This window comes from Hyla sarda, unplaced genomic scaffold (genome assembly GCF_029499605.1).
Source record: "Hyla sarda isolate aHylSar1 unplaced genomic scaffold, aHylSar1.hap1 scaffold_1127, whole genome shotgun sequence".
Taxonomy (NCBI): domain Eukaryota; kingdom Metazoa; phylum Chordata; class Amphibia; order Anura; family Hylidae; genus Hyla; species Hyla sarda.
Genome location: NW_026607748.1, coordinates 6,153 through 26,790, shown reverse-complemented (window position 1 = coordinate 26,790; position 20,638 = coordinate 6,153). Strand labels below are relative to the sequence as shown.

General features: G+C 42.4%; 1 protein-coding gene across 1 annotated transcript in view; it reads right to left on the bottom strand.

The window, feature by feature from the left end:
• LOC130301389 (zinc finger protein 585B-like) overlaps positions 1 to 10,105 on the bottom strand; it is a 75,065-nt gene extending 64,960 nt beyond the window's left edge. Inside the window, exons 1-2 of the mRNA XM_056551621.1 lie at positions 9,972 to 10,105; positions 9,551 to 9,730 (exon numbers count right to left, since the gene is read on the bottom strand). Coding sequence (XP_056407596.1) covers positions 9,551 to 9,730; positions 9,972 to 10,049 — 258 coding nt within the window. The 5' untranslated portion in view covers positions 10,050 to 10,105. The remainder of the gene's footprint in view (positions 1 to 9,550; positions 9,731 to 9,971) is intronic.
• Positions 10,106 to 20,638: the final 10,533 nt, after the last annotated feature.

Sequence of the window (20,638 nt, the reverse complement as noted above, 5' to 3'; positions counted from 1 at the left end):
GTATAATGTCCCAGCAGTGTCACCTCTCCAGTCATCACCAGACCCCTCCATTACTGTATTATGTCCCAGCATTCCCAGCAGTGTCACCTCTCCAGTCATCACCAGACCCCTCCATTACTGTATAATCTCCCAGCAGTGTCACCTCTCCAGTTATCACCAGACCCCTCCATTACTGTATAATGTCCCAGCATTCCCAGCAGTTTCACCTCTCCAGTCATCACCAGACCCCTCCATTACTGTATAATGTCCCAGCAGTGTCATCTCTCCAGTCATCACCAGACCCCTCCATTACTGTATAATGTCCCAGCATTCCCAGCAGTGTCACCTCTCCAGTCATCACCAGACCCCTTCATTACTGTAAAATGTCCCAGCAGTGTCACCTCTCCAGCCATCACCAGACCCCTCCATTACTGTATAATGTCCTAGCAGTGTCACCTCTCCAGCCATCACCAGACCCCTCCATTACTGTATAATGTCCCAGCAGTGTCACCTCTCCAGTCATCACCAGACCCCTCCATTACTGTATAATGTCCCAGCAGTGTCACCTCTCCAGTCATCACCAGACTCCTCCATTACTGTATAATGTCCCAGCAGTGTCACCTCTCCAGTCATCACCAGACCCCTCCATTACTGTATAATGTCCCAGCAGTGTCACCTCTCCAGTCATCACCAGACCCCTCCATTACTATATAATATCCCAGCAGTGTCACCTCTCCAGTCATCACCAGACCCCTCCATTACTGTATAATGTCCCAGCATTCTCAGCAGTGTCACCTCTCCAGTCATCACCAGACCCCTCCATTACTGTATAATGTCCAAGCAGTGTCACCACTCCAGTCATCACCAGACCTCTCCATTACTGTATAATGTCCCAGCAGTGTCACCTCTCCAGTCATCACCAGACCCCTCCATTACTGTATAATGTCCCAGCAGTCTCACCTCTCCAGTCATCACCAGACCCCTCCATTACTGTATAATGTCCCAGCATTCCCAGCAGTGTCACCTCTCCAGTCATCACCATACCCCTCCATTACTGTATAATGTCCCAGCAGTGTCACCTCTCTAGTCATCACCAGACCCCTCCATTACTGTATAATGTCCCAGCAGTGTCACCTCTCCAGTCATCACCAGACCCCTCCATTACTGTATAATGTCCCAGCATTCCCAGCAGTGTCACCTCTCCAGTCATCACCAGACCCCTCCATTACTGTTTAATGTCCCAGCAGTGTCACCTCTCCAGTCATCACCAAAACCCCCCATTACTGTATAATGTCCCAGCAGTGTCACCTCTCCAGTCATCACCAGACCCCTCCATTACTGTATAATGTCCCAGCAGTGTCACCTCTCCAGTCATCACCAGACCCCTCCATTACTGTATAATGTCCCAGCAGTGTCACCTCTCCAGTCATCACCAGACCCCTCCATTACTGTATAATGTCCCAGCATTCCCAGCAGTGTCACCTCTCCAGTCATCACCAGACCCCTCCATTACTGTATAATGTCCCAGCAGTGTCACCTCTCCAGTCATCACCAGACCCCCCCATTATTGTATAATGTCCCAGCAGTGTCACGTCTCCAGTCATCACCAGACCCCTCCATTACTGTATAATGTCCCAGCATTCCCAGCAGTGTCACCTCTCCAGTCATCACCAGACCCCTCCATTACTGTATAATGTCCCAGCAGTGTCACCTCTCCAGTCATCACCAGACCCCTCCATTACTGTATAATGTCCCAGCATTCCCAGCAGTGTCACCTCTCCAGTCATCACCAGACCCCTCCATTACTGTATAATGTCCCAGCAGTGTCACCTCTCCAGTCATCACCAGACCCCTCCATTACTGTATAATGTCCTAGCAGTGCCACCTCTCCAGCCATCACCAGACCCCTCCATTACTGTATAATGTCCCAGCAGTGTCACCTCTCCAGTCATCACCAGACCCCTCCATTACTGTATAATGTCCCAGCAGTGTCACCTCTCCAGTCATCACCAGACCCCTCCATTACTGTATAAGGTCCCAGCAGTGTCACCTCTCCAGTCATCACCAGACCCCTCCGTTACTGTATAATGTCCCAGCAGTGTCACCTCTCCAGTCCTCACCAGACCCCTTCATTACTGTATGTCCCAGCAGTGTCACCTCTCCAGTCATCACCAGACCCCTCCATTACTGTATAATGTCCCAGCAGTGTCACCTCTCCAGTCATCACCAGACCCCTCCATTACTGTATAATGTCCCAGCAGTGACACCTCTCCAGTCATCACCAGACCCCTCCATTACTGTATAATGTCCCAGCAGTGTCACCTCTCCAGTCATCACCAGACCCCTCCATTACTGTATAATGTCCCAGCAGTGTCACCTCTCCAGTCATCACCAGACCCCTCCATTACTGTATAATGTCCTAGCAGTGTCACCTCTCCAGTCATCACCAGACCCCTCCATTACTGTATAATGTCCCAGCATTCCCAGCAGTGTCACCTCTCCAGTCATCACCAGACCCCTCCATTACTGTATAATGTCCCAGCATTCCCAGCAGTGTCACCTCTCCTGTCATCACCAGACCCCTCCATTACTGTATAATGTCCCAGCAGTGTCACCTCTCCAGTCATCACCAGACCCCTACCTTACTGTATAATGTCCCAGCAGTGTCACCTCTCCAGTCATCACCAGACCCCTCCATTACTGTATAATGTCCCAGCAGTGTCACCTCTCCAGTCATCACCAGACCCCTCCATTACTATATAATATCCCAGCAGTGTCACCTCTCCAGTCATCACCAGACCCCTCCATTACTGTATAATGTCCCAGCAGTGTCACCTCTCCAGTCATCACCAGACCCCTACCTTACTGTATAATGTCCCAGCAGTGTCACCTCTCCAGTCATCACCAGACCCCTTTATTACTGTATAATGTCCCAGCAGTGTCACCTCTCCAGTCATCACCAGACCCCTCCATTACTATATAATATCCCAGCAGTGTCACCTCTCCAGTCATCACCAGACCCCTCCATTACTGTATAATGTCCCAGCAGTGTCACCTCTCCAGTCATCACCAGACCCCTCCATTATTGTATAATGTCCCAGCAGAGTCACGTCTCCAGTCATCACCAGACCCCTCCATTACTGTATAATGTCCCAGCATTCCCAGCAGTGTCACCTCTCCAGTCATCACCAGACCCCTCCATTACTGTATAATGTCCCAGCAGTGTCACCTCTCCAGTCATCACCAGACCCCTTCATTACTGTATAATGTCCCAGCATTCCCAGCAGTGTCACCTCTCCAGTCATCACCAGACCCCTCCATTACTGTATAATGTCCCAGCAGTGTCACCTCTCCAGTCATCACCAGACCCCTCCATTACTGTATAATGTCCCAGCAGTGTCACCTCTCCAGTCATCACCAGACCCCTCCATTACTGTATAATGTCCCAGCAGTGTCACCTCTCCAGTCATCACCAGACCCCTCCATTACTGTATAATGTCCCAGCAGTGTCACCTCTCCAGTCATCACCAGACCCCTCCATTACTGTATAATGTCCCAGCAGTGTCAAGTCTCCAGTCATCACCAGACCCCTCCATTACTATATAATGTCCCAGCATTCCCAGCAGTGTCACCTCTCCAGTCATCACCAGACCCCTCCATTACTGTATAATGTCCCAGCAGTGTCACCTCTCCAGTCATCACCAGACCCCTCCATTACTGTATAATGTCCTAGCAGTGCCACCTCTCCAGCCATCACCAGACCCCTCCATTACTGTATAATGTCCCAGCAGTGTCACCTCTCCAGTCATCACCAGACCCCTCCATTACTGTAAAATGTCCCAGCAGTGTCACCTCTCCAGTCATCACCAGACTCCTCCGTTACTGTATAATGTCCCAGCATTCCCAGCAGTGTCACCTCTCCAGTCATCACCAGACCCCTCCGTTACTGTATAATGTCCCAGCAGTGTCACCTCTCCAGTCATCACCAGACCCCTTCATTACTGTATGTCCCAGCAGTGTCACCTCTCCAGTCATCACCAGACCCCTCCATTACTATATAATGTCCCAGCATTCCCAGCAGTGTCACCTCTCCAGTCATCACCAGACCCCTCCATTACTGTATAATGTCCCAGCAGTGGCACCTCTCCAGTCATCACCAGACCCCTCCATTACTGTATAATGTCCTAGCAGTGCCACCTCTCCAGCCATCACCAGACCCCTCCATTACTGTATAATGTCCCAGCAGTGTCACCTCTCCAGTCATCACCAGACCCCTCCATTACTGTAAAATGTCCCAGCAGTGTAACCTCTCCAGTCATCACCAGACTCCTCCGTTACTGTATAATGTCCCAGCATTCCCAGCAGTGTCACCTCTCCAGTCATCACCAGACCCCTCCGTTACTGTATAATGTCCCAGCAGTGTCACCTCTCCAGTCATCACCAGACCCCTTCATTACTGTATGTCCCAGCAGTGTCACCTCTCCAGTCATCACCAGACCCCTCCATTACTGTATAATGTCCCAGCATTCCCAGCAGTGAAACCTCTCCAGTCATCACCAGACCCCTCCGTTACTGTATAATGTCCCAGCAGTGTCACCTCTCCAGTCATCACCAGACCCCTTCATTACTGTATGTCCCAGCAGTGTCACCTCTCCAGTCATCACCAGACCCCTCCATTACTGTATAATGTCCCAGCATTCCCAGCAGTGAAACCTCTCCAGTCATCACCAGACCCCTCCATTACTGTATAATGTCCCAGCAGTGTCACCTCTCCAGTCATCACCAGACCCCTCCATTACTGTATAATGTCCCAGCAGTGTCACCTCTCCAGTCATCACCAGACCCCTCCATTACTGTATAATGTCCCAGCAGTGTCACCTCTCCAGTCATCACCAGACCCCTCCATTACTGTAAAATGTCCCAGCATTCCCAGCAGTGTCACCTCTCCAGTCATCACCAGACCCCTCCATTACTGTATAATGTCCCAGCATTCCCAGCAGTGTCACCTCTCCAGTCATCACCAGACCCCTCCATTACTGTATAATGTCCCAGCAGTGTCACCTCTCCAGTCATCACCAGACCCCTACCTTACTGTATAATGTCCCAGCAGTGTCACCTCTCCAGTCATCACCAGACCCCTCCATTACTGTATAATGTCCCAGCATTCCCAGCAGTGTCACCTCTCCAGTCATCACCAGACCCCTCCATTACTGTATAATGTCCCAGCATTCCCAGCAGTGTCACCTCTCCAGTCATCACCAGACCCCTCCATTACTGTATAGTGTCCCAGCATTCCTAGCAGTGTCACCTCTCCAGTCAACACCAGACCCCTACCTTACTGTATAATGTCCCAGCAGTGTCACCTCTCCAGTCATCACCAGACCCCTCCATGACTGTATAATGTCCCAGCAGTGTCACCTCTCCAGTCATCACCAGACCCCTCCATTACTGTATAATGTCCCAGCAGTGTCACCTCTCCAGTCATCACCAGACCCCTCCATTACGTATAATGTCCCAGCATTCCCAGCAGTGTCACCTCTCCAGTCATCACCAGACCCCTCCATTACTGTATAATGTCCCAGCAGTGTCACCTCTCCAGTCATCACCAGACCCCTTAATTATTGTATAATGTCCCAGCATTCCCAGCAGTGTCACCTCTCCAGTCATCACCAGACCCCTCCATTACTGCATAATGTCCCAGCATTCCCAGCAGTGTCACCTCTCCAGTCATCACCAGACCCCTCCATTACTGTATGATGTTCCAGCAGTGTCACCTCTCCAGTCATCACCAGACCCCTCCATTACTGTATAATGTCCCAGCAGTGTCACCTCTCCAGTCATCACCAGACCCCTCCATTACTGTATAATGTCCCAGCAGTGTCACCTCTCCAGTCATCACCAGACCCCTCCATTACTGTATAATGTCCCAGCATTCCCAGCAGTGTCACCTCTCCAGTCATCACCAGACCCCTCCATTACTGTATAATGTCCCAGCAGTGTCACCTCTCCAGTCATCACCAGATCCCTCCATTACTGTATAATGTCCCAGCAGTGTCACCTCTCCAGTCATCACCAGACCCCTCCATTACTGTATAATGTCCCAGCAGTGTCACCTCTCCAGTCATCACCAGACCCCTCCATTACTGTATAATGTCCCAGCAGTGTCATCTCTCCAGTCATCACCAGACCCCTCCATTACTGTATAATGTCCCAGCATTCCCAGCAGTGTCACCTCTCCAGTCATCACCAGACCCCTTCATTACTGTAAAATGTCCCAGCAGTGTCACCTCTCCAGCCATCACCAGACCCCTCCATTACTGTATAATGTCCCAGCAGTGTCACCTCTCCAGTCATCACCAGACCCCTCCATTACTGTATAATGTCCCAGCAGTGTCACCTCTCCAGTCATCACCAGACCCCTCCATTACTGTATAATGTCCCAGCATTCCCAGCAGTGTCACCTCTCCAGTCATCACCAGACCCCTCCATCACTGTATAATGTCCCAGCAGTGTCACCTCTCTAGTCATCACCAGACCCCTCCATTACTGTATAATGTCCCAGCAGTGTCACCTCTCCAGTCATCACCAGACCCCTCCATTACTGTATAATGTCCCAGCATTCCCAGCAGTGTCACCTCTCCAGTCATCACCAGACCCCTCCATTACTGTATAATGTCCCAGCAGTGTCACCTCTCCAGTCATCACCAGACCCCCCCATTACTGTATAATGTCCCAGCAGTGTCACCTCTCCAGTCATCACCAGACCCCTCCATTACTGTATAATGTCCCAGCATTCCCAGCAGTGTCACCTCTCCAGTCATCACCAGACCCCTCCATTACTGTATAATGTCCCAGCAGTGTCACCTCTCCAGTCATCACCAGACCCCTCCATTACTGTATAATGTCCCAGCATTCCCAGCAGTGTCACCTCTCCAGTCATCACCAGACCCCTCCATTACTGTATAATGTCCCAGCAGTGTCACCTCTCCAGTCATCACCAGACCCCTCCATTACTGTATAATGTCCCAGCAGTGTCACCTCTCCAGTCATCACCAGACCCCTCCATTACTGTATAATGTCCCAGCAGTGTCACCTCTCCAGTCATCACCAGACCCCCCATTACTGTATATTGTCCCAGCAGTGTCACCTCTCCAGTCATCACCAGACCCCTCCATTACTGTATAATGTCCCAGCAGTGTCACCTCTCCAGTCATCACCAGACCCCTCCATTACTGTATAATGTCCCAGCAGTGTCACCTCTCCAGTCATCACCAGACCCCTCCATTACTGTATAATGTCCCAGCAGTGTCACCTCTCTAGTCATCACCTGACCCCTCCATTACTGTATAATGTCCCAGCAGTGTCACCTCTCCAGTCATCACCAGACCCCTCCATTACTATATAATGTCCCAGCATTCCCAGCAGTGTCACCTCTCCAGTCATCACCAGACCCCTCCATTACTGTATAATGTCCCAGCAGTGTCACCTCTCCAGTCATCACCAGACCCCTCCATTACTGTATAATGTCCCAGCAGTGTCACCTCTCCAGTCATCACCAGACCCCTTCATTACTGTATGTCCCAGCAGTGTCACCTCTCCAGTCATCACCAGACCCCTCCATTACTGTATAATGTCCCAGCATTCCCAGCAGTGACATCTCTCCAGTCATCACCAGACCCCTCCATTACTGTATAATGTCCCAGCAGTGTCACCTCTCCAGTCATCACCAGACCCCTCCATTACTGTATAATGTCCCAGCAGTGTCACCTCTCCAGTCATCACCAGACCCCTCCATTACTGTATAATGTCCCAGCAGTCTCACCTCTCCAGTCATCACCAGACCCCTCCATTACTGTATAATGTCCCAGCAGTGTCACCTCTCCAGTCATCACCAGACCCCTCCATTACTGTATAATGTCCCAGCAGTGTCACCTCTCCAGTCATCACCAGACCCCTACCTTACTGTATAATGTCCCAGCAGTGTCACCTCTCCAGTCATCACCAGACCCCTCCATTACTGTATAATGTCCAAGCAGTGTCACCTCTCCAGTCATCACCAGACCCCTCCATTACTGTATAATGTCCCAGCAGTGTCACCTCTCCAGTCATCACCAGACCCCTCCATTACGTATAATGTCCCAGCATTCCCAGCAGTGTCACCTCTCCAGTCATCACCAGACCCCTCCATTACTGTATAATGTCCCAGCAGTGTCACCTCTCCAGTCATCACCAGACCCCTCCATTACTGTATAATGTCCCAGCAGTGTCACCTCTCCAGTCATCACCAGACCCCTCCATTACTGTATAATGTCCCAGCAGTGTCACCTCTCCAGTCATCACCAGACCCCTCCATTACTGCATAATGTCCCAGCATTCCCAGCAGTGTCACCTCTCCAGTCATCACCAGACCCCTCCATTACTGTATAATGTCCCAGCAGTGTCACCTCTCCAGTCATCACCAGACCCCTCCACTACTGTATAATGTCCCAGCAGTGTCACCTCTCCAGTCATCACCAGACCCCTCCATTACTGTATAATGTCCCAGCAGTGTCACCTCTCCAGTCATCACCAGACCCCTCCATTACTGTATAATGTCCCAGCAGTGTCACCTCTCCAGTCATCACCAGACCCCTCCATTACTGTATAATGTCCCAGCAGTGTCACCTCTCCAGTCATCACCAGACCCCTCCATTACTGTATAATGTCCCAGCAGTGTCACCTCTCCAGTCATCACCAGACCCCTCCATTACTGTATAATGTCCCAGCAGTGTCACCTCTCCAGTCATCCCCAGACCCCTCCATTACTGTATAATGTCCCAGCAGTGTCACCTCTCCAGTCATCACCAGACCCCTCCATTACTGTATGATGTTCCAGCAGTGTCACCTCTCCAGTCATCACCACATAACTCCATTACTGTATAGTGTCCCAGCATTCCCAGCAGAGTCACCTCTCCAGTCATCACCAGACCCCTCCATTACTGTATAATGTCCCAGCAGTGTCACCTCTCCAGTCATCACCAGACCCCTCCATTACTGTATAATGTCCCAGCAGTGTCACCTGTCCAGTCATCACCAGACCCCTCCATTACTGTATAATGTCCCAGCAGTGTCACCTCTCCAGTCATCACCAGACCCCTCCATTACTGTATAATGTCCCAGCATTCCCAGCAGTGTCACCTCTCCAGTCATCACCAGACCCCTCCATTACTGTATAATGTCCCAGCATTCCCAGCAGTGTCACCTCTCCAGTCATCACCAGACCCCTCCATTACTGTATAATGTCCCAGCAGTGTCACCTCTCCAGTCATCACCAGACCCCTCCATTACTGTATAATGTCCCAGCAGTGTCACCTCTCCAGTCATCACCAGACCCCTCCATTACTGTATAATGTCCCAGCAGTGTCACCTCCCCAGTCATCACCAGACCCCTCCAGTACTGTATAATGTCCCAGCAGGGTCACCTCTCCAGTCATCACCAGACCCCTCCATTACTGTATAATGTCCCAGCAGTGTCACCTCTCCAGTCATCACCAGACCCCTCCATTACTGTATAATGTCCCAGCAGGGTCACCTCTCTAGTCAGCAGTTCAGTGATCCTGTGGATAAGTTCTAGTATCTTCTGATCATGTATCGGTGAGTGAGGTGTAGGCTCCATGATGGGGCCCCGGGCCCTGCTCCGTCCTCCTGACTCCTGTAGATGGCTTCTGGGGGCCACACACTCCCCCGATGTCTTCTTCACTATGGTGTAATCCTGTGTATGGAGAGAGACAATGAGGGGACTGACCCCAGTATTCCTCCCTCACTACAAAGAGGAGATGGCACCCCCTGTATAGAGCTCTAGTGACCACATCTGGAATACTGGGGGCAGTTCTGGGGCCTTGAAGATCTTATACAGGACCCTGGATTCTTCCTATTCTGGATTTTCCCTTCTGTATCTCTGACTTGTTCCATAATACAATAAAGATGATAGAAATGTAGATGGGTCACCTCACCTCTCCGGTCAGCAGGTGGAGGATCTCCAAGGTGAGGTGTAATATTCTCTTAGTCATCTCATTCCTGTCCTTGTCCATCCTTGGGGGTCATTCAGGAGAAGAGGAGACAACGGGGTCAGCTGGAGGGGGATAGTCCTAATGGGGCCCTAAATTATACAGGGGCCACATCATATGTCACATACACATTCTCACTTATTATATATATAATACAGGGGTCACATCATATGTCACATACACATCCTCACTTATTATATATATCATACAGGGACCACATCATATGTCACATACACATCCTCACTTATTATATATATCATACAGGGGCCACATCATATGTCACATACACATCCTCACTTATTATATATCATACAGGGGTCACATCATATGTCACATACACATCCTCACTTATTATATATATCATACAGGGACCACATCATATGTCACATACACATCCTCACTTATTATATATATCATACAGGGGCCACATCATATGTCACATACACATCCTCACTTATTATATATATCATACAGGGGCCACATCATATGTCACATACACATCTTCACTTATTATATATATCATACAGGGGCCACATCATATGTCACATACACATCCTCACTTATTATATATATCATACAGGGACCACATCATATGTCACATACACATCCTCACTTATTATATATATCACACACACATCCTCACTTATTATATATATCATACAGGGGTCACATCATATGTCACATACACATCCTCACTTATTATATATATCATACAGGGGCCACATCATATGTCACATACACATCCTCACTTATTATATATCATACAGGGGCCACATCATATGTCACATACACATCCTCACTTATTATATATATCATACAGAGGCCACATCATATATCACATACATATCCTCACTTATTATATATATCATACAGGGGTCACATCATATGTCACATACACATCCTCACTTATTATATATATCATACAGGAACCACATCATATGTCACATACACATCTTCACTTATTATATATATCATACAGGAACCACATCATATGTCACATACACATTCTCACTTATTATATATATCATACAGGGGCCACATCATATGTCACATACACATTCTCACTTATTATATATATCATACAGGGGTCACATCATATGTCACATACACATCCTCACTTATATATCATACAGGGGCCACATCATATGTCACATACACATCCTCACTTATTATATATATCATACAGGGGCCACATCATATGTCACATACACATCCTCACTTATATATCATACAGGGGCCACATCATATGTCACATACACATCCTCACTTATTATATATATCATTCAGGGGCCACATCATATGTCACATACACATCCTCACTTATTATATATATAATACAGGGACCACATCATATGTCACATACACATCCTCACTTATTATATTTATCATACAGGGACCACATCATATGTCACATACACATCCTCACTTATTATATATCATACAGGGGTCACATCATATGTCACATACACATCCTCACTTATTATATATATCATACAGGGGCCACATCATATATCACATACATATCCTCACTTATTATATATATCATACAGGGGCCACATCATATGTCACATACACATCCTCACTTATATATCATACAGGGGCCACATCATATGTCACATACACATCCTCACTTATTATATATATCATACAGGGGCCACATCATATGTCACATACACAGCCTCACTTATTATATATATTATACAGGGGTCACATCATATGTCACATACACATCCTCACTTATTATATATATTATACAGGGGCCACATCATATGTCACATACACATTCTCACTTATTATATATATCATATAGGGGTCACATCATATATCACATACACATCCTCACTTATATATATTATACAGGGGTCACATCATATGTCACATACACATCCTCACTTATTATATATATTATACAGGGGCCACATCATATGTCACATACACATCCTCACTTATTATATATATCATACATGGGCCACATCATATGTCACATACACATCCTCACTTATTATATATATCATACAGGGGTCACATCATATGTCACATACACATCCTCACTTATTATATATCATACAGGGGTCACATCATATGTCACATACACATCCTCACTTATTATATATATCATATAGGGGTCACATCATATATCACATACACATCCTCACTTATTATATATATATCATACAGGGGTCACATCATATGTCACATACACATCCTCACTTATTATATATATCATACAGGGACCACATCATATGTCACATACACATCCTCACTTATTATATATATCATACAGGGGTCACATCATATATCACATACACATCCTCACTTATTATATATATCATACAGGGGCCACATCATATGTCACATACACATCCTCACTTATTATATATATCATACAGGGGCAACATCATATGTCACATACACATCCTCACTTATTATATATATCATACAGGGGCCACATCATATGTCACATACACATCCTCACTTATATATTATACAGGGGTCACATCATATGTCACATACACATCCTCACTTATTATATATATCATACAGGGGCCACATCATATGTCACATACACATCCTCACTTATTATACATATCATACAGGGGCCACATCATATGTCACATACACATCCTCACTTATTATATATATCATACAGGGGTCACATCATATGTCACATACACATCCTCACTTATTATATATATCATACAGGGGTCACATCATATGTCACATACACATCCTCACTTATTATATATATCATACAGGGACCACATCATATGTCACATACACATCCTCACTTATTATATATCATACAGGGGTCACATCATATGTCACATACACATCCTCACTTATTATATATATATCATACAGGGACCACATCATATGTCACATACACATCCTCACTTATTATATATATATCATACAGGGACCACATCATATTTCACATACACATCCTCACTTATTATATATATATCATACAGGGACCACATCATATGTCACATACACATCCTCACTTATTATATATATCATACAGGGGCCACATCATATGTCACATACACATCCTCACTTATTATATATATCATACAGGGGTCACATCATATATCACATACACATCCTCACTTATTATATATATCATACAGGGGCCACATCATATGTCACATACACATCCTCACTTATATATATATCATACAGGGGACACATCATATATCACATACACATCCTCACTTATATATATATCATACAGGGGTCACATCATATGTCACATACACATCCTCACTTATTATATATATCATACAGGGGCCACATCATATGTCACATACACATCCTCCCTTATTATATATCATACAGGGGCCACATCATATGTCACATACACATCCTCACTTATTATATATATCATACAGGGGTCACATCATATGTCACATACACATCTTCACTTATTATATATATCATACAGGGGCCACATCATATGTCACATACACATTCTCACTTATTATATATAGCATACAGGGGCCACATCATATGTCACATACACATCCTCACTTATTATATATATCATACAGGGGTCACATCATATGTCACATACACATCCTCACTTGTTATATATATATATATATATATATATATATATATATATATATAACAAGTGAGGATGTGTATGTGACATATGATGTGACCCCTGTATGATATATATAAGTGAGGATGTGTATGTGACATATGATGTGGCCCCTGTATGATATATATAATAAGTGAGAATGTGTATGTGACATATGATGTGGTCCCTGTATGATATATATATATATATATATATATATATATATATATCATACAGGGACCACATCATATGTCACATACACATTCTCACTTATTATATATATCATACAGGGGCCACATCATATGTCACATACACATCCTCACTTATATATATCATACAGGGGTCACATCATATGTCACATACACATCCTCACTTATTATATATATCATACAGGGACCACATCATATGTCACATACACATCCTCAACTTATTATATATATCATACAGGGGCCACATCATATGTCACATACACATCCTCACTTATATATATATATATATATATATATATATATCATACAGGGGCCACATCATATATCGCATACACATCCTCACTTATTATATATATCATACAGGGGCCACATCATATGTCACATACACATCCTCACTTATTATATATATCATACAGGGGTCACATCATATGTCACATACACATCCTCACTTATTATATATATCATACAGGGTCACATCATATGTCACATACACATCCTCACTTATTATATATATCATACAGGGGTCACATCATATGTCACATACACATCCTCACTTATTATATCATACAGGGCCACATCATATGTCACATACACATCCTCACTTATTATATATCATACAGGGGCCACATCATATGTCACATACACATCCTCACTTATTATATATTATACAGGGACCACATCATATGTCACATACACATCCTCACTTATTATATATATCATACAGGGGCCACATCATATATCACATACACATCCTCACTTATTATATATATCATACAGGGGCCACATCATATATCACATACATATCCTCACTTATTATATATATCATACAGGGGCCACATCATATGTCACATACACATCCTCACTTATTATATATATCATACAGGGGCCACATCATATGTCACATACACATCCTCACTTATTATATATATCATACAGGGGCCACATCATATGTCACATACACATCCTCACTTATTATATATATCATACAGGGGTCACATCATATGTCACATACACATCCTCACTTATTATATATACTATACAGGGGTCACATCATATGTCACATACACATCCTCACTAATTATATATATCATACAGGGGCCACATCATATATCACATACACATCCTCACTTATTATATATATCATACAGGGGCCACATCATATGTCACATACACATCCTCACTTATATATCATACAGGGGTCACATCATATATCACATACACATCCTCACTTATTATATATATCATACAGGGGCCACATCATATGTCACATACACATCCTCACTTATTATATATATCATACAGGGGTCACATCATATGTCACATACACATCCTCACTTATTATATATATCATACAGAGACCACATCATATGTCACATACACATCCTCACTTATTATATATCATACAGGGGCCACATCATATGTCACATACACTTCCTCACTTATTATATATATCATACAGGGGCCACATCATATATCACATACATATCCTCACTTATTATATATATCATACAGGGGCCACATCATATGTCACATACACATCCTCACTTATATATCATACAGGGGCCACATCATATGTCACATACACATCCTCACTTATTATATATATCATACAGGGGTCACATCATATGTCACATACACATCCTCACTTATTATATATATCATACAGGGGTCACATCATATGTCACATACACATCCTCACTTATTATATATATATCATACAGGGGCCACATCATATGTCACATACACATCCTCTCTTATTATATATATCATACAGGGGCCACATCATATGTCACATACACATTCTCACTTATTATATATATATCATACAGGGGCCACATCATATGTCACATACACATCCTCACTTATTATATATATCATACAGGGGCCACATCATATGTCACATACACATCCTCACTTATTATATATCATACAGGGGCCACATCATATGTCACATACACATCCTTACTTATTATATATCATACAGGGGCCACATCATATGTCACATACACATCCTCACTTATTATATATATCATACAGGGGCCACATCATATGTCACATACACATCCTCACTTATTATATATATCATACAGGGGCCACATCATATGTCACATACACATCCTCACTTATTATATATATCATACAGGGGCCACATCATATGTCACATACACATCCTCACTTATTATATATATCATACAGGGGCCACATCATATGTCACATACACATCCTCACTTATTATATATATCATACAGGGGTCACATCATATGTCACATACACATCCTCACTTATATATTATACAGGGGCCACATCACATGTCACATACACATCCTCACTTATTATATATCATACAGGGGCCACATCATATGTCACATACACATCCTCACTTATTATATATATCATACAGGGCCACATCATATGTCACATACACATCCTCACTTATTATATATATATATATCATACAGGGGCCACATCATATGTCACATACACATCCTCACTTATTATATATATCATACAGGGGCCACATCATATGTCACATACACATCCTCACTTATTATATATATCATACAGGGGCCACATCATATGTCACATACACATCCTCACTTAATATATATATCATACAGGGGTCACATCATATGTCACATACACATCCTCACTTATTATATATATATCATACAGGGGCCACATCATATGTCACATACACATCCTCTCTTATTATATATATCATACAGGGGTCACATCATATATCACATACACATCCTCACTTATTATATATATATCATACAGGGGCCACATCATATGTCACATACACATCCTCACTTATTATATATATCATACAGGGGCCACATCATATGTCACATACACATTCTCACTTATTATATATATCATACAGGGGCCACATCATATGTCACATACACATCCTCACTATTATATATATCATACAGGGGCCACATCATATGTCACATACACATCCTCACTTATTATATATATTATACAGGGGTCACATCATATGTCACATACACATCCTCACTTATTATATATATATCATACAGGGGCCACATCATATGTCACATACACATCCTCACTTATTATATATATCATACAGGGGTCACATCATATGTCACATACACATCCTCACATATATATATCATGCAGGGGCCACATCACATGTCACATACACATCCTCACTTATTATATATCATACAGGGCCACATCATATGTCACATACACATCCTCACTTATTATATATATCATAACAGGGGCCACATCATATGTCACATACACATCCTCACTTATTATATATATCATACAGGGGCCACATCATATGTCACATACACATCCTCACTTATTATATATATCATACAGGGGTCACATCATATGTCACATACACATCCTCACTTATTATATATATCATACAGGGGTCACATCATATGTCACATACACATCCTCACTTATTATATATATCATACAGGGGCCACATCATATGTCACATACACATCCTCACTTATTATATATATCATACAGGAACCACATCATATGTTACATACACATCCTCACTTATTATATATATACATACAGGGGCCACATCATATGTCACATACACATCCTCACTTATTATATATATCATACAGGGGTCACATCATATGTCACATACACATCCTCACTTATTATATATATATCATACAGGGGCCACATCATATGTCACATACACATCCTCACTTATTATATATATCATACAGGGGTCCACATCATATGTCACATACACATCCTCACTTATTATATATATCATACAGGGTCCACATCATATGTCACATACACATCCTCACTTATTATATATATTCATACAGGGCCACATCATATGTCACATACACATCCTCACTTATTATATATATCATACAGGGGACCACATCATATGTCACATACACATCCTCACTTATTATATATATCATACAGGGGCCACATCATAATGTCACATATAGCATCCTCACTTATTATATATATCATACAGGGGCCACATCATATGTCACATACACATCCTCACTTATTATATATATATCATACAGGGGCCACATCATATGTCACATACACATCCTCACTTATTATATATATCATACAGGGGTCACATCATATGTCACATACACATCCTCACTTATATATATCATACAGGGGCCACATCATATGTCACATACACATCCTCACTTATTATATATATATCATACAGGGGCCACATCATATGTCACATACACATCTTCACTTATTATATATATCATACAGGGGTCACATCATATGTCACATACACATCCTCACTTATATATTATACAGGGGTCACATCATATGTCACATACACATCCTCACTTATTATATATATCATACAGGGGTCACATCATATGTCACATACACATCCTCACTTATTATATATATATCATACAGGGACCACATCATATATCACATACACATCCTCCTTATTATATATCATACAGGGACCACATCATATGTCACATACACATCCTCACTTATTATATATATCATACAGGGGCCACATCATATGTCACATACACATCCTCACTTATATATATATATCATACAGGGGCCACATCATATGTCACATACACATCCTCACTTATTATATATATCATACAGGGGCCACATCATATGTCACATACACATCCTCACTTATTATATATATATCATACAGGGGCCACATTATATGTCACATACACATCCTCACTTATTATATATATATCATACAGGGGCCCACATCATATATCACATACACATCCTCACTTATTATATATATCATACAGGAACCACATCATATGTCACATACACATCCTCACTTATTATACATATCGGTACAGGGGCCACATCATATGTCACATACACATCCTCACTTATTATATATATCATACAGGGGCCACATCATATGTCACATACACATCCTCACTTATTATATATATCATACAGGGGTCACATCATATGTCACATACACATTCTCACTTATTATATATATCATACAGGAACCACATCATATGTCACATACACATCCTCACTTATTACATATATATATCATACAGGGGTCACATCATATGTCACATACACATCCTCACTTATTATATATATCATACAGGGGCCACATCATATGTCACATACACATCCTCACTTATTATATATATATCATACAGGGGCCACATCATATATCACATACACATCCTCACTTATATATATATATATCATACAGGGGTCACATCATATGTCACATACACATCCTCACTTATATATATATATATCATACAAGGGTCACATCATATGTCACATACACATCCTCACTTATTATATATATATCATACAGGGACCACATCATATGTCACATACACATCCTCACTTATATATAATATATATCATACAAGGGTCACATCATATGTCACATACACATCCTCACTTATTATATATATATCATACAGGGGCCACATCATATGTCACATACACATCCTCACTTATTATATATATATCATACAGGGGCCACATCATATATCACATACACATCCTCACTTATTATATATATCATACAGGGGCCACATCATATATCACATACACATCCTCACTTATATATATATATATCATACAGGGGTCACATCATATGTCACATACACATCCTCACTTATTATATATATATCATACAGGGGTCACATCATATATCACATACACATCCTCACTTATTATATATATATCATACAGGGGCCACATCATATGTCACATACAACATCCTCACTTATATATATATATCATACAGGGGCCACATCATATATCACATACACATCCTCACTTATTATATATATCATACAGGGGTCACATCATATGTCACATACACATCCTCACTTATATATATATATCATACAGGGGCCACATCATATGTCACATACACATCCTCACTTATTATATATATCATACAGGGGCCACATCATATGTCACATACACATCCTCACTTATTATATATAAATCATACAGGGGCCACATATATGTCACATACACATCCTCACTTATTATATATATATATCATACAGGGGCCACATCATATATCACATACACATCCTCACTTATTATATATATCATACAGGGAACCACATCATATGTCACATACACATCCTCACTTATTATACATATCATACAGGGGCCACATCATATGTCACATACACATCCTCACTTATTATATATATCATACAGGGGTCACATCATATGTCACATACACATCCTCACTTATTATATATATCATACAGGGAACCACATCATATGTCACATACACATCCTCACTTATTATATATATATCATACAGGGGTCACATCATATGTCACATACACATCCTCACTTATATATTATACAGGGGTCACATCATATGTCACATACACATCCTCACTTATTATATATATCATACAGGGGTCACATCATATGTCACATACACATCCTCACTTATATATATATATATATCATACAGGGTCACATCATATGTCACATACACATCCTCACTTATTATATATATATCATACAGGGGCCACATCATATGTCACATACACATCCTTCACTTATTATATATATCATACAGGGGTCACATCATATGTCACATACACATCCTCACTTATATAATTATACAGGGGTCACATCATATGTCACATACACATCCTCACTTATTATATATATCATACAGGGGTCCACATCATATGTCACATACACATCCTCACTTATTATATATATATCATACAGGGGACCACATCATATATCACATACACATCCTCACTTATTATATATATCATACAGGGACCACATCATATGTC